At 44.5% G+C, this 15,403-nt stretch overlaps 1 protein-coding gene across 10 annotated transcripts in view; it reads left to right on the top strand.

Annotated features, from left to right (window-relative positions):
* ABCA5 (ATP binding cassette subfamily A member 5) overlaps positions 1 to 15,403 on the top strand; it is a 31,650-nt gene that overhangs the window by 4,089 nt on the left and 12,158 nt on the right. For all 10 annotated transcript variants that reach the window (XM_021300379.2, XM_021300378.2, XM_065034995.1 and 7 more), the window contains exons 4-22: positions 677 to 881; positions 1,772 to 1,930; positions 2,063 to 2,160; positions 2,802 to 3,031; positions 4,382 to 4,523; positions 5,238 to 5,426; positions 5,770 to 5,917; positions 6,676 to 6,844; positions 8,394 to 8,452; positions 8,976 to 9,086; positions 9,310 to 9,485; positions 9,921 to 10,040; positions 10,821 to 10,959; positions 11,151 to 11,241; positions 11,450 to 11,589; positions 13,117 to 13,236; positions 14,017 to 14,218; positions 14,405 to 14,574; positions 15,065 to 15,198. In XM_021300379.2, coding sequence (XP_021156054.2) covers positions 677 to 881; positions 1,772 to 1,930; positions 2,063 to 2,160; positions 2,802 to 3,031; positions 4,382 to 4,523; positions 5,238 to 5,426; positions 5,770 to 5,917; positions 6,676 to 6,844; positions 8,394 to 8,452; positions 8,976 to 9,086; positions 9,310 to 9,485; positions 9,921 to 10,040; positions 10,821 to 10,959; positions 11,151 to 11,241; positions 11,450 to 11,589; positions 13,117 to 13,236; positions 14,017 to 14,218; positions 14,405 to 14,574; positions 15,065 to 15,198 — 2,802 coding nt within the window. The remainder of the gene's footprint in view (positions 1 to 676; positions 882 to 1,771; positions 1,931 to 2,062; positions 2,161 to 2,801; positions 3,032 to 4,381; positions 4,524 to 5,237; positions 5,427 to 5,769; positions 5,918 to 6,675; positions 6,845 to 8,393; positions 8,453 to 8,975; positions 9,087 to 9,309; positions 9,486 to 9,920; positions 10,041 to 10,820; positions 10,960 to 11,150; positions 11,242 to 11,449; positions 11,590 to 13,116; positions 13,237 to 14,016; positions 14,219 to 14,404; positions 14,575 to 15,064; positions 15,199 to 15,403) is intronic.

Raw genomic sequence — 15,403 nt, 5'->3', positions numbered from 1 at the left:
AGTGCTCGTCTGCCGCCGCCTCTGTGTCTGCGCTTCTTCTGCATTGAAGTGACTCCGGACTCAGAGATGCTCAGCTTTATTCTAATGTTTCTAAAGCTTCAAGGTCTGCTCTGAATTTGGGGTTGAAATGGGTTTTTTCAGAAGGCATTCTGTCATCCTTTGGTTGAAAATGTGTTCTAATGTGTATGGCATTATCCAGAAAACCTCCTTGAATTAATATTGCGATCTCAGTGCACTTTTAGAAACTTTTGCACCAATAACTGACCAGAATAGTGGGATTAGGCCTCTCCAAAATATTTTTATCTTCAGGTAATGTGTGTGGTACTTTAAGATGGATTTGGAGGTGAAGAAGAGACAGTCCAGTGCTTGGCTAGACTTGTTTAAGTGTTCATGGTTTGTGTTTTGCCTCCAAATAAGATACATCTGCTGATAGTTAAAACACGTCGATTTATCCCTTTAAAATGGCTTCTTAGGTGATTAAAATCCCACTTCAGTGCCAGAGAAGGATTTGGCATTAAAATTACTGTTGCATTGAAAACATTCAGGGGATTTTACATTCAAGTAAATCAACTCACAGTCTCTCCTTTAAGCTTCGTGTAACTAAGATAAGCTTCTGGAAGTTCTTATTTCCGTGACTGCTTTATGAAATGCTGTATTTATTTCTTCCTTTGCCCAGGAGGTCCTTTTCCCACTCTTCTTCTTGTTCTGGCTCATTCTGATGAGCATGATGCACCCGCACAGGAAATACGGCGAGGTGGCCAACACCAACCTGGGCACCCTGGACACCTCCATGCTGGTCAACTTTGTCATCGGGTACACGCCGCCCACCCCCATGGCACGAGAAATCATGAAGAAAGTGGCTTTCGATAGCTTCGAAGAGGGTATTCAGCCCTTTGCGTGATGTTTTTCTGAGTATATCTCATGCTGTGGCTTGTGTTTGAAGAGGGAGCTCGCTGCTGCTGCTGAGGACAGAAATAATCCCATTTGTTTTCTATTGCGGCTACAGGACAGATTGTGGAGGCTTTTTCTTTTCGCTTGGTTGGCAAATGTTCTGGCGCTGCCGTCTCCAAGGGGTTCGTGTTCCCCTGCTGCAGCCAACACGTGTAATGTGATTGCAGGGAAGGTTTCCAGACAACCCAAATGCAAAAAGCCCCTGAACATCTCTAGGGCTAAATTAATGTCCTGTGACATCCTGGGGCAAATTCGGGAGAGGATGCTCTCCTGCAGATAGATTAGATTGCATTTTCTAGCCTGTTGTTACTATCAGAACAAAATTTGATTTGGTTTTATTAAATGATTACAGTTAACACTGTGTCACCTTTTGAAGGCAATTTTTAGGGTTTTTTTGCTTTAAAGTGCTTTGCCCGCGCAGCTGACGCATCCAGTGGGAACTTATCTCCCCACGACCACTCTGATGTATTTTTAGTTTGGTATCTTTGATTCCGGTCCTTGTGGCACTTGTGCTTCAAAGGTACCGCGCAGAACAGCCCAGCCTGGCATCCGCATTTTCCTGACGGTGCCTCAGCAAACGGCTCCGCTTTCTGCCTTCACAGCCCATTTTCCTTCCATCCTTTGCCAAAGGCGGTGGCAAAATCCCATCTTTTCATGTACTTAGCCCTGATTTAATCTGCCCTTCCTCTAAAGCGCTGGAGAATAAACTATATATCCATACCCAAATGAATCGTTAAGTATTAGCGTAACGGTGTCGCGGGGTTTTAATCCCTGCTGTGCTGACGCCTAAATGGATGTGAGAACAACTTCTGCCCCGCAGACATCATCACGGAGGAGTATTTGAGCGAGGAGGAGCTGCAAGAGGCCAGCGCTTCCAAACCCCCCAACTTTGTGGGCGTCGTATTCACCGGCCCCACGTCCTACCAGCTGCGCTTCCCCGACTCCGTCGCCATGGCTTCCATTTACACCGAGTCCAGAGGTAAATAAACGCGCCCCCTCTTCTGGGTGTCTGCAAGGGGATCAACTGGGAAATCATCCCCCTTTTTTTCCTTTTGTCGTTGGTTTTTTGGGGAGGTTTTTGTGTTTTAAAGCGCCCTGCGTTGTTCTGCAGCCAGCTGCTACAACCTGCGGAAAGGCTGTGAATCGGTGACGTACTGGAGCTCGGGATTTATGGCTCTGCAAGCCTGCATCGATGCTGCCATCATACAGGTAAATCTGAGCAAATAGCAGAATAAACCCAAAGACATTCAAATCCACGGCCTGCCTTGGCTCTGGCTGGTTTTGTGATGTTTTCGGTTCGTTGTGTGCAAAGCCGTATCAAAAATCAGCTTGGATCCGATGAGAAAGCAGAATGTTTCATGTGTATTCTCCGTGTTTCCTACAGAAGTGTTCTTGTCTGGTTGAATAATGCAGACATTTGTCTTCGTTTGTGTTCAAATGCGCCCAAAGCATCTCGTCAAAAGGAGGTGCTCACCCCAAAATGCTAGTTAAGATACCAAAAAGCTATAGAATTTACTGTTCTGATAATAGTATTTGTCAGCAATGCTCTTTTCCCTCTTTCTCTCCCATTATGCTGCTCGCAGTGAGAGCAATTTTGAGGGTTTTTGGGGTTTTTTTTGGTTTGTTTGGTTTTGTTTGGCCGGGGTTGTTGTTGTTGGTTGGTTGGTTGTCGTTTTTTTGGGTTTTTTACATGATAGGAATTGCAAAATTGTTCATTTTCTCTCCAGATGTTCAGATGTTCTCAGTTCCCCTGCCGTGGACTGGGCTTTGGGGACAGGAGGTTTGGGGGTGAGATGGGGCTGTAGAATCACAAGCGATGCAAAAATACCTCTAATTTCTTTTCCTTGTAGCTGAAGACTAATCAGTCGGTTTGGGAACAACTGGAACTGACCAGAGCGATGGTCATGGGAGAGGCCGCGGTGGTGGAAATCGACAATTTTCCTCGGGCCATCATCTTAATTTACCTGGTGATCGCTTTCTCACCGTTCGGGTATTATCTGGCGATTCATATTGTGGCAGAAAAGGAGAGGAAGCTGAAAGAGTTCTTAAAAATACTGGGACTTCATGACACTGCCTTTTGGTATGTGTTTGGTGTATCTCATTCTTTATAAAGGAAATATATATAAAGAAATTTTTTAAAATAGCACTTTCTAGGAATATCCCCCGTCCTCCATTTTTTAAGTTGTTTTCTGTCTGATTAAATGAAAGCAGCTACAAATGAGATACTCTGCAAAATCTGACAGATACTTAAGTATCGTGAAAATAGGAATGTTTTCAGAAGTACCGGAGTGATGCTGTTGCATTGATGCATGTAAAGTCGCGCCAGGCTTAGAGGGATTAAACGTGATGATGCGTGAGGTTTTTACCTAGTTTGTTTTTATTGGTTTTAAATATTTTTGGCTCAGCACCTCCTATTCTGGAGGCTCAACAGGTCACCTGCAGCCTCTTCAGAGCTTATCAGCACTTTCCCCAACAGATCATTAATGCATCTCACTCTGCAATTTTAACATGACAGAGCAGTCTAAGCAACAGTTTCATTTCCTTACCATGACGGAAATTATCCTATGCAAGATAATGAAGGTTGTTTTTTTTCCAAATGAGAGGAAGTACTAATTTGAAATCATTGATATTTGCAGAGATAAAAACAGATTAAACTTTGCCCTTTGCTGCAGCAGCCGATGCTATTTTAGCACCTTTCCCTTCTGCACCATAACAGCCAACTGGGGTGGGCTGGGGTGCCTTTTTCTGGTTGCTTTTGGTGTATTTCTGCCAGCCGGTTCTGTTTGTTTGCGGCACGTCCTTGGTGACAAATCTCCTTTAGTTGAGTCCTTGACCCGCAGCCTCGGTCCCCACTGGCCCCTTGTGCTGCTGGTAACGCAGCTTTGATCGACCGCTGAACATGACTCGGTTTTGAGGAAAATGTGTCATTTTTTAACTACCTGCGCACAAACTGCCCTTGTATCCTTAGGTCAGAATTTCTCACAGACTCGCGGCTCTGTTTTTAAAAAGAAAAGGATTTTATTACCCTGCCCAGCCGCTGGAATGACTAGCGTATTAAATTTTAAATAGAATTTCTTTAATTATTAAAACCTACTACCCAGTTACCCCCTCTTGGTCATACCAGGGAATTAATTATGCAAGTTCAAAAAAAACCCACCCACCCACAATGAATCATCTAATTGTGTATCTTTTTGATGCCGTGGGTATTGATGTGTGTGCTCTGATGCTCAGAACAATTCCGGGGATGTTTACAAGAGCTCTTTTTATCTGGGGCCTCTTGTTTTGTTGCAAGCCCGTCCTTTGGTGCAGCTGTCTGGAATATTAAAGAATGGTAGTTTTGGCTATTTTTGTGTGTGAATCATTCAGGCTGGGAATTCATTGACTGGTTTCTGTGCGTTTTGATTTGTTTTTCTCCCGTTTTTGCTCCTAGGCTTTCTTGGGTGCTGCTCTACATGAGCCTGATTTTCGTCATGTCCATTCTGATGGCGGTGATCGCGACGGCCTCCTCCCTCTTTCCCCAGAGCAGTGCCTTTGTGATATTTCTCCTCTTTTTTCTGTATGGCATCTCTTCAGTAAGTATTCCCCATCTTGTTCAATTCAGCCATCCCATCTCTGTCTGTCTGTCTGTCTGCTTGCTTTTTCCCACCCGATCTTCTTCTTCTCCGCTAAAACAAACGTGGCCTCTGCAGGTGATGGGTGTCAGACCTGTCCCTGTCCCCTTCCCCAGCTCCGCTTTGCTTTGGGATGTTGTTCAAGTCCCAACAATCACTATGACAAATACCTTGTCTTACTGAAGCGTCTCAGTTTATAACCATCTGTCTTGGAACTGAAAACACTGTACAGCATCCTTTTGAAGCCCTAAACTGTGCCCTCTTCTAAACATTTGCTGTTACTATATAGTGGGATGTTAAAACCCTAATTACAGATCAGAGAATTAATTTATAGAGCGAATTGCTTGTCTGAGTTTGTAAGCAACCAATGCAGAAATAATCACTTATTCACTGTGTCATTTAAAGAGATGTACTAACCAGGGTGTATGTGCCCGCTCAGCCGTATGGCTCCTTATTTTTCTTTTATTTTGTTTTATTCTGTGCTCTGGCATCTTTGGGAAATCTGTCACTTTGTAAGGGACGCGTGGGACGTGGGTGGATGCTGGAGTGACTGTACCAGGAAAATGATACGATTAGCAGAGGCAAAATTGAAGCTATAGTCTTTTTACTTCAGTTTTTCTACACCCTGTATTTTTAATATAGTACCTTCTCACATTTTTTTCAATCTGTCCCTAGGTTTTCTTTGCACTTATGCTGACGCCTCTATTTAAGAAGTCGAAGCACGTGGGTATAGTGGAGTTCTTGGCGACGCTGGCATTTGGTTTTGTGGGCCTAAATATTGTCCTGCTGGAGGATTTCCCCAAATCCTTCGTGTGGATTCTCAGCCCCTTGTGTCAGTGCAGCTTCTTGGTCGGTATCGCGCAGGTAAATAACCTTCTACTCCTCCGATCGCGACCTCATCGTGCTGACTTGTCTGGCATCGTTTTCATATAGGTCTTGATGCAGGTATTTTAAATGTATATACATTTAAAATGAATTAATGATGGTGGGGAAAATTGCCTATTTTAATAGCTTCCCGCGGCAATTTAGTATCAAGCAAAATCCAATGTGTCGTCGAGCAACTGTTATTCTTTGTGTTACTGTGATCTCGGTCACTTTTTCACTGATTTTCTTTGATTTCACTAAGTTTTTCCCCATGCTGTGTTGTCTTTCCCAGCTGGTTCTGTGCCGGTGTGTGACATCCCCATGTGTCTGTGTTTGTTGGCAGGTGATGCATCTAGAAGATTACGAAGATGGTGCAACGTTGTCAAATCTAAATCACGGGCCTTACCCACTCTTTATCTCTCTTATTTTATTGGTGCTGGATAGCATATTTTATCTGCTTGTAGCCGTCTACCTGGATCAGGTTATCCCAGGTATGTTCATGAGAAGAATTAAATTGAACTGTGCAAACATCACCAGTTCCCGAAGTCCTGAGGGTGACACGACCGGTGGCACCTCTGACTGAATTTCACCTGTGGAGAAAGGAGATGCTGCTGTTTGCCAATATATTTTATGCTGTGACTCAGAGTACTTTTAGCTGAAATAGTTTATATTCCATTAAAACTGTGGGACGTGAGGAGGGGTATTAGCGTGTGGAGAGTTGATGGCTTTTGTGGATGCCAGCTAAACTTTGTTTCCCTCTTCCTTACTGGGTTAACTGGTGCCTCAGCCTCTGCAGTTTGCTCTTATGGGGTTGAAAATTAAAGACTTGTCTGCCTGTTCCAGACCTTTCCCTGTGATGGCAGTAGCTTAAATTGAAACGTAGAATAAAGTTGTTAATCTTGTGACTAATTCCTGGTTAAGCCCTGCAGCTCCCTTCGCCTCTCATCTCTCTGGATTTATATTGCCGGTGTTTACGTCCCCGTTCTTGCAGCGCTGGGGATTTCTCTTGCATAGAAAGGGATTGGCACATAATATTTAAATACTTAGCAAAACTGGAACCTGCTGGCAGTGTTGATGGCTTAAATGCGGATAATGTAAACTTGGCTGACGACATTGCTCCGGAATGGAGGTGTGGGCTGGCTGCTAAACTTCTAGCAGGAGAGCTCATGGCTTTTGTGGCTAAAACCCAAAAGATGAGGAATATCTGCACTTACTGTTAAGAAATTGTCTTTTTCCCATCACTCTCCAGGGGAGTTTGGACTCCGCCGCACGCCGTTTTTCTTCATGAAGCCCTCGTTTTGGTCCAAGCGCAGAAAAAATTACAAGGAGTTGTACGAGAGCAGCATCAACGGCAGCTTGAGCTTCAGCGAGATAGTTGAACCCATGCCTTCCGAATTTCAGGGGAAAGAAGCCATCAGGTACGATGCCCGCCCTGTCCACGTGAGGTTTAGCAGACTTGGGTCCCTGATATTTAATGCGTAATTTGAAAAATCAGTGTGTTTCCTCTAGTTGTTGGATTCAAATAGCATATGGTATGCATTGCCGGGTCCTCTGCGCACACATGCAGCACGGCAAGTTTCCACTTTTTGGGACGCCCCGCCGTCGTGGATGCTCTCCAAGGATAAACTGCGGGGCTTAATGAGAGGGTTTGTTTGTGGATTGTGTTCCTTCAGCTGGAGTCCTCTCAAAACCGGCCCCTTTTCCTTCCCCTCCGTTTCGCTGGGGCCGCGAGAGGCGTAAGCGGTTGCAGATGTTGAAACGCCTGCTCTGCTGGGAGGGTTTGGTTTCTGGTAATACGCATTTGAGGAGAAAAAGGCTGAATTATAGGTTTGCGTGAAGGCTGTTGTGTCCTCTGTAGACCAGAGGAGAACTTCATGGTGGTTTTACCCAACTGCCCGATCTAGGAGGGTGAAACAAAACTGAAAAGTAGATGGCTGTGCTCTCATCTTTCACATTGTATTTTGTGTCACCTGTTTGTCTTCCGTCTGGTCTGTCATGTACTTTTAGTGCATCTCAGATACTATTTTCAGTCTTTCCAGTGTCGTAGCATGATGTGGGCTGAGGAACTCTGTGTCTTCACTCCTCGTTGGCTCCACAAGTCTCAAATAAATATTTGAGCTTCGTGACCAGAATGATTCTTGTGTTGTCCATTCTATCCATGTCTCTTCGGGCATCTGCCATAGGTGGAAGGGTCCATTTTTAATCCTGATGTTCACATGAGAACATTGTGGCCACTTTCGCACTATTCATCCACCCTGGCCATTTTCCGTAGCGTCCCTCTGCCAGCTCTTCATCATTTTTGAACTATCTTGTAATCTTTACATGTACTGGTTTTGTTTTCTGTCATACCCAGTTCTCCCCACTATTCAGAGCTGTAATCCACTCCCCATCCTCATTTTCAGGATGGCCAGGCTTCCAAAACCCATCTTACATGGCGCCTTCAGATAAACCAGTGGGTTTTTTCATTGGGAAAATCAGTGGGGCTGGAAGGAAGGTTTTTACCTTTCTTGGAGAGAAAGGTAGCTGCTTTCTTTCGCTTAAATTGATCAATAGCTGTTGGTAATCACATCTTTGGAGTCTGGTGTACTAACACCTGTTTTCCATATCCTGTCTGTTGAGTCTTCTGTTGTATTGTGGAGTTATTGGGGAATAGCTGTGCCCTTTTCTAGCTTAGGAAACCTCTAGTGCATTGTTCTGCTGTGTGAAAGAAACACCTGCTTGAAATAATCTGGTCTGGCATCATAGGAAATACCTTAGAAAATACCAGAAAAAGCTTTCTGATACAAGGGTGGAGCTGGACTAACGTCTGTGACAAGATGCCCCGTCTCTTGACTTGCCTCTATGGGATTTTGACCTGTCTAGTGCCAGTTTAGCTTAGTCGCCTCATTGTGACTGTTTCTGAGTGTTGATCGTTCAAAATGCCATATAAAGATAAAATAGTGTATAAAATGATGTGTCTTCTTTCAGAATCAGCTGTGTTCAGAAAACATTCAGGAAAAAGGGGGAAACTGTGGAGGCTCTGAGAAGTAAGAACACTTTAGCTTTTTAGCTGCTTGTCAGACACCAAGGAGCAATAGCTGAACTGTCGAGTGGCCTTTTGTGTTTCAGTTCGGGCTTTTTGGTTTCTTTTAGTGGGGTGGGACCTTGGAGCATGAATGCCAGATGTGCTTGCGTGTATCATCTCTCACCGCTTTGGCAGTAAACTTCTTTAAAACGGTACCCCAAAAAAGAGGAGCCCTTCCAGCACTAAACAAACCTGCTGGCATCGTCCCCGTGGTTCCTCCTCTGCCTGTGTTGTTAGCAATACGATCTTCCCTGCCCCATCTCCCTGATCTTTTCATCTTGTTGCTTTTAAACACGGGGACTGTCCCCCCCAAGCATCCCCTGCCATGCGGGGACATGGAGGTAAGGCGTCCCTTTGAGCAGACCCTAAATGCATACCCCATATGTCCGTATTTGAATTTCCCTCCGCGGTAGGAGCCGGACCCGGGTGCCACGAGCGCTGTCACTGACATCTCCTCTTTCTCTCGCGCCTGCCTCGGGGACCAGATTTATCCTTCGACATCTACGAGGGTCAGATCACGGCTCTGCTGGGGCACAGCGGCACCGGGAAGACGACGCTGATGAACATCCTGTGCGGGCTGTGTCCGCCCACGGACGGTGAGCTGCTCGTGGGGCGAGCTTTGGAGTTCCCCTGCTTTGGAAAACCAATTAACATCTATGGTTCATTCAGATGTGCCACGTTTTTCTATGGATTATGTCTGCAAGAGTCCGTTTTAGATTCATGTCCATGTTACCCTGATCTCTGGCTGTAAAACAAAAAAGAACCACCAACCAACCAACAAAACCCTCTCAGTTGATGCTTCTGGATTTTTTTTTTCAGGGTTTGTTTCTGTCTATGGGCACAAAGTCTCCGAGATCGATGAAATGCTTGAAGTGAGACAAATAGCAGGGGTGTGCCCCCAGTCTGACATCCACTTTGATATATTAACTGTGGAGGAGAATCTCTCCATATTTGCTGCAATTAAAGGAATCCCCCAGAATGATTTGATACAGGAGGTGAGTCAGCTGGGCACAGGTATTGTCTTGTATGTTCATTTTCAACCTGTAGGATAAAATACCCTTATATTGCGCAGGTATTTCCTTAAGACAAGTTTGCGGGGAAATATTACTTTGCAGTACAGTAGGCAAAGAGGTACAGACAGATATTTTTACAAAGATGAACTATTAATTTTTTCTAGGCAACTGAAATGCTCATGAAACATTTAAAATCCTAATATTTGTGTTCAAGCATAGACACCTTTTAACTCCTTCGGCTTTGCTGGAGGTTCAGACCCTGCTCTGGATGTTCGGGTTCGTTAGCAGGGTGTACAGCTCAGCTACAGAATACACTGGGAATTAGGAACAGTTATTTTGAGTGTTAATTGGTAAGAATCTGGTTAAAAAAAGTTACAGCTTTTATTAAACATTAAACGTGTTTCTCGTGTTTTAAAGGTGCAGAAAGTGTTGCTGGATTTGGATATGCAGCCCATCAGAGACAATCAAGCTAAAAAATTAAGCGGGGGGCAGAAGAGGCGGCTGTCGGTGGGAGTTGCTGTTCTCGGGAACCCAAAGGTAGGTGTGATGGAAACGTTCCCGACTTGGTGTCACCAATACACCCAAGGGTGACGTCTCGTCACAACCAACTACCACATATAGTAACATGCAAGGTGCAGAAATTATTGCCGTGATCTCTTTTTTTCACCCTTCTCATTTGTGGTTTAAACAATTAAAATTGCTTCAATAGCTCAACCTTTATACTTGAGGACGTTAATGGCTTTGGGAGCAGCAGTAGCTCTGGATTTGATCTCTTTGTGAAGGAAATAATGTGACAAGTTTGATGCCGTTCCTGGCAGGTACCGTTTAGCCCCTGACAATGAACCTGTCGGGGACTTTCGTTGTAAAAGCATCCAGGCTCCTGGCACAGGGACGGAGCCGGAGAACTCCATTGTGTTACAGATCTATTATTCCTGGCCTGTGAGAACAGGGACTGCTTTTAGATCTATAGTTAATAGTGATGTGTGTGACAGTTCGCTGGGAGTTTAAAAGCTTGTGTGTATATTTAACTATCCCTTAATAGGAGGAGTGAATCCATAGCTGAACCTAATTGTGCTAGAATAAAACAGACTATGGCATCAGCTTACTATATGATTTTTCCATTTGTCGCAACAGCAGATGAATTTATTCAAAGCATAGTGAAGACAGCTGCCTTGCTTACTCCAGGATATTCCCTATATGTTATAGGGGCCTAACGAGCAGGGTTCAAAAAGCCCTGTATCTGTTACTTAGGTAGGATTTCCCAAGATCAATAATTGTAGATTTGGCTTTGCAAATGCTGCTTGTTTTTGCACCAAGGTTTTACTGCTGGACGAGCCGACTGCGGGCATGGACCCGTGTTCACGGCACATCGTCTGGAACCTCCTGAAAAACAGGAAAGCGAATCGCGTGACGGTTTTCAGCACCCACTTCATGGATGAGGCCGACATCCTCGCCGGTGAGTCCCGTCACAGCCCAGGGCACCCGGTCCACGAGTGACCATCATTTTACAGAGCAAAAAGTGATGCTTCTTAACTGTACTATATGCCTGTATTTGAAATATATAGTTGTTTTTTGGAGTAAATTACAAGTTCTCCAAAGGGTCATCTTGATTTTAATTTTTCCATATATTTTTTTTTTTGTTTCTAGATCGTAAAGCTGTGATTTCTCAAGGGATGTTAAAATGCCTTGGATCCTCTCTCTTTCTTAAAAGCAAATGGGGAATCGGCTACCGCTTGAGGTATTTGTTTTGTGTTATATCTGTTACGTGACATTATGCATCTTTTTTTTTTATCGTTTGCTCTTGGGATCTCTAAGATCGCACACCCCACGCTCAAAAAAGATCCTTATATTATCTCCATACTGAGGGACAACTGTCTGCTAGTTCTGCTGCAGATACAGGGAGAAAAGCCGTCTTTAAAAACCCCGTTTCTTGCACATTTTCTCAGCATGCACATTGATGCCTATTGCAACACGGAAGCCACGACGTCGCTGATCCGCCAGCACATCCCTGCAGCCAGCCTGATCCAGGAGAACACCGAGCAGCTGGTCTACACGCTGCCGCTCAAGGACATGGACAAGTTTGCAGGTATTTGTTTATTTACGTCATTGTTGGGCTGCAGAAGAGAAATCCGTCCAGTGCGGCCATAGCCTGCAATTCTTGCTAAATTGTCCTTGCTATGCATATGTTTTATTATGAATATTGATCGTTTGGCTGATGATCGGCAAGGTCTTGCTCTGGTGGGTGAGGACCTTGTGGCCACCTCTGAAGTGGTTGGGTTGTGTTAAGAGGGATGTGGGTCCCAAGCAGCAAGTGTTGGGAGATGCTTTTAGCAGAAAGGTGAAGAGAACCTCTTGTCTGAGAATCTCCTTGTCCTGCAGAAGCATTGTCTCATTGCAGAGCGTTTTAAGGAGCAGGACTGGCCTCCAGGGGGGAGCCAGAAAGCCCCAAGTCACCTCATTGAAGATGTCCCTGCTCATGGCCATGGGGTTGGACTAGATGACCTCTGAAGGTCCCTTCCAACCCAAACTGTTTGGTGATTCTATGGTTCTACGATTCTATGCTCCTACAATAATCCGTCCCCCTCGTTGTGAGCTGCAGAGAACCTTGTGTTGCTTCAAATCCAGTGGTGAGAGGGACAGATGTGCTGATTTCACTAGATGGCAGCAATTATCTGCTCAGCCCTACACGAGTCTTCTTCTTCATCTCCCAGGAGAAAATGGAAGAAGCAGCGTGTCCTTTGAGCTATGTGGAAAGCAAAGGGAGAATCAATACTGATGTGAACGCAGCTCATATTTCATAAATGCGCTTTTTTTTTGTTCTCCATTGCATATAATCAGTTAATAATTTATTAGTTCAGCAGCCACTGCAGGTGCTTTTGAAAAATGGGCGTCTTTGCGCAAGATTGAGTCAATTCCACCAAACTATTTTAAGGAGAAGCTGAGGCCAGGAATGTGCCTCAGCACCGGGGCAGAAGAAATCGCGGAGATCGGATGAGCATCGTTGGGTATCCGACTGCTCTTCCCATTTTACGCATTTGCGTTTCTTGTCAGTCTGACCTTGACTCTGAAGCTCCTCGTTTTGTCAAGTCCTTCACCTCACAGGACTGGCAAGAGCCCAATGATGTTTTTTATCCCAAGGTGCTAATAATTGCTCTCACTCTGAACATCATTCTGGTTTTCAAGCTACGCATGTTGTCTAGTATCTCCTGCCCAGTTAAGCTGGCTTGACAGATCTGGGTATTTTTATATATACATAAATATATAAAGTTTCTGGGTGGTTTTATTTGTAAAATCTCTGTGCCTGGGCAGCCCAGGATTTTTCAGATGCTGAGGTGGTTCTCAGAAATGCTACAGCTTTGGGGAAACATCCCCCATTTCCCACACCTCACCACGGAGGATGAAGTTTCGCACTAAAGACGCGTATCCTAACCTTGCTTCTCAAGCCATGACCTGGGTTTTCATAATTAAGCAACCAAATTGTCACGTTACCTGCTTTTCTCTGCCATGCAGAAGACCTTAGGGATGCCTCTGATGGGCTTGAAGATCTCTCGGGAAGACGATATATTAATAATTCTCTTTCAGAGTACGCAGTGTGTTTCACTCCTGTCTCCAGGCTTGTTTACTGACCTGGACACTCATTCCCATTTGGGCGTTATCACCTACGGCGTTTCCATGACGACGCTGGAGGATGTCTACCTGAAACTGGAAGTTGAGGCAGAGATTGATCAAGCAGGTGGGCTGGACTGTGGCTGCTTTCCTGTTTTTCCGCATATTTGGTTTAGTATTAATTACTGTATAATTGCCCATGCCACGTCACTGCCAGATGGAGATTTGCTATGGAGGTGACAATAAAACCCCTCTTGCCGAGCGCTGCATCCAGCAGCACCGGGCGCCTTCGGCCGCACGGCATTCCAGGCTTTTCAAATATTTAACATGAAAAACGCGCAAAAGCGATGAGGTGGGTGGGGGGTGATGCTGGGAGGATCCAGGGGAAAAGCTTTTTACTGATTGCCTCTGCAGTAATTAAATTTTCATCCAGTGTACTTACATCTAACCCCTTGGTTTTACGATGGCGCTTTTTATGGCTAGCTTTTAAAAATGTGCTTTATTTTCCTAATGGAGCTTACTTTCGAGAAATTGTAAATACACAGTATAAAATTTATTTCCAACTTCCTGCGTGAACAGTAACATTAGAAGCCTGCGCTTAAGGCTGAAATAGCTGAACTTCTCTCTTCCTCTTCTTCAAGCTAACTTTCAGGTCAAATGAAAAGTTGGGACCGCTTAATATTACTGCAGAATTAATCAGTTCTTCCGCTGTCACCTTTGGATGGTTTAAGTTATCTTAATCTTTCTAGTGCTTTCTGTGCGATACAGACTAATAAACCATCCAGCTCTGCAAAGCTTTTGCGTGGGTAGAAGAGGGTTTAGCAGCTGAACGTGCTGGTATTTAATAATACAGGTGCACGCACAGGATGATGCATCAACATCTGTTGACTTCTGGTTTGTTTTTCAGATTACAGCGTGTTCAGCTCCCAGCAGGCGCAGGATGAAGTGGACACCAGATCCTTTGAGGACATGGAGCAGAGTCTCCTGATGCTCTCGGAGGCGAAGGCGCCGGCCATGAGCAGCTCAGCCCTCTGGAAGAAACAGGTTTCCACCATCGCCAAGGTTCATTTCCTCAGTCTCAAGCGGGAAAATAAATGCGTGAGAGTTATGTAAGTACCGGGGCTTTCTCGTTTGTATACAGAATTCTCACAGCCTGTTTGAATGACACCAGAGAAAGGGCAGGATGCTGTGAATATCTGTTACTGTTGAATACATGCATGTTTTGATAGCATGCACATCAACTGAGTTGGCTTTCGCTGATTTTTAATAAAACCAAAACTTCTTATTTCTTGCAGGTTGTTGCTTTTTCTGATTTTTCTCGTAGTTCAGATTTTATTGTTTTTCATACACCACATCATCAAAAATTCTGTAGCCGCTATCAAACTTTCCCCAGATTTGTACTTGCTGAAGCCTGGAGAGAACTATCACAAGTACAGGAGTCGCCTCCTGCTGCAGAACTCCACAGGTACGGGAGCAGCCGCTTCAACTCAGGATGTTGTAAAAGTCTGTAGCATCGATCCAGACAATAGAAAATAGCCTCTGTTTGAGCTGTTCGGAATTTGTGCTTGATACAACTTCATTCCTCCAGATGCTGTATCAAAGTGCTGTTGATTTCCTGCTCGTTTAACTAATTATCTGTTCAGCTGAAACTTTTGGAATGTCCTGATAATGCTCGGTGGCAGCTCCGCTTCCTCACGGCTGCATTGGATTTGCACACATTAACTGGAGAATATAACAAAAAAATGTCTTGGATTCTCCAGAGGCTGTTGAGTGGGAAGCCGAGATAAAATCATCCTTGTTGCTCAAAACAGCAGAGGACTCTTTGACAGGCGCGTGTAAGGAAACAGGGATCTTTTGTCATAGGGTTATATCAGTGAGAAAACACATCGACAATTTTGTGTTAAATGCTCCAAGCTGGGATGAGTGATCGTGTTGTTTTCTCTGTCTTACACCAGAATCGGATATCGATGACATTGTCCACTCTCTTGGGAGCATGAACATCCTCTTGGAGATGTTCAACGACAGCGATTACGTCTCGGCTGCTCCTCACAGCGCAGGTTTAAATGTGTTCGACCTTGAATCGAGACAGGTAAGACAGACGGCAATATCATATTGCTTAGACAAGAGGCTTGCAAAGAGGACTTTTATTACCAGAATGGAAATATTATTAAAATAAATACTCTTCCTTAATGGTAATTATGGTAGGCTAGTAAAACTTCCATCCCCCTTCCTTCCCCACAAGGATACAAAAAGCCAAAAGAAATATTTTACTTCGCAAGAGCTCTGGCATAGGA

This window comes from Columba livia, chromosome 18 (assembly GCF_036013475.1).
Source record: "Columba livia isolate bColLiv1 breed racing homer chromosome 18, bColLiv1.pat.W.v2, whole genome shotgun sequence".
NCBI classification, from domain to species: Eukaryota; Metazoa; Chordata; class Aves; order Columbiformes; family Columbidae; genus Columba; species Columba livia.
The sequence above is the reverse complement of the archived record's forward strand: the minus strand, read 5'-3'. Positions and strand labels throughout refer to the sequence as shown.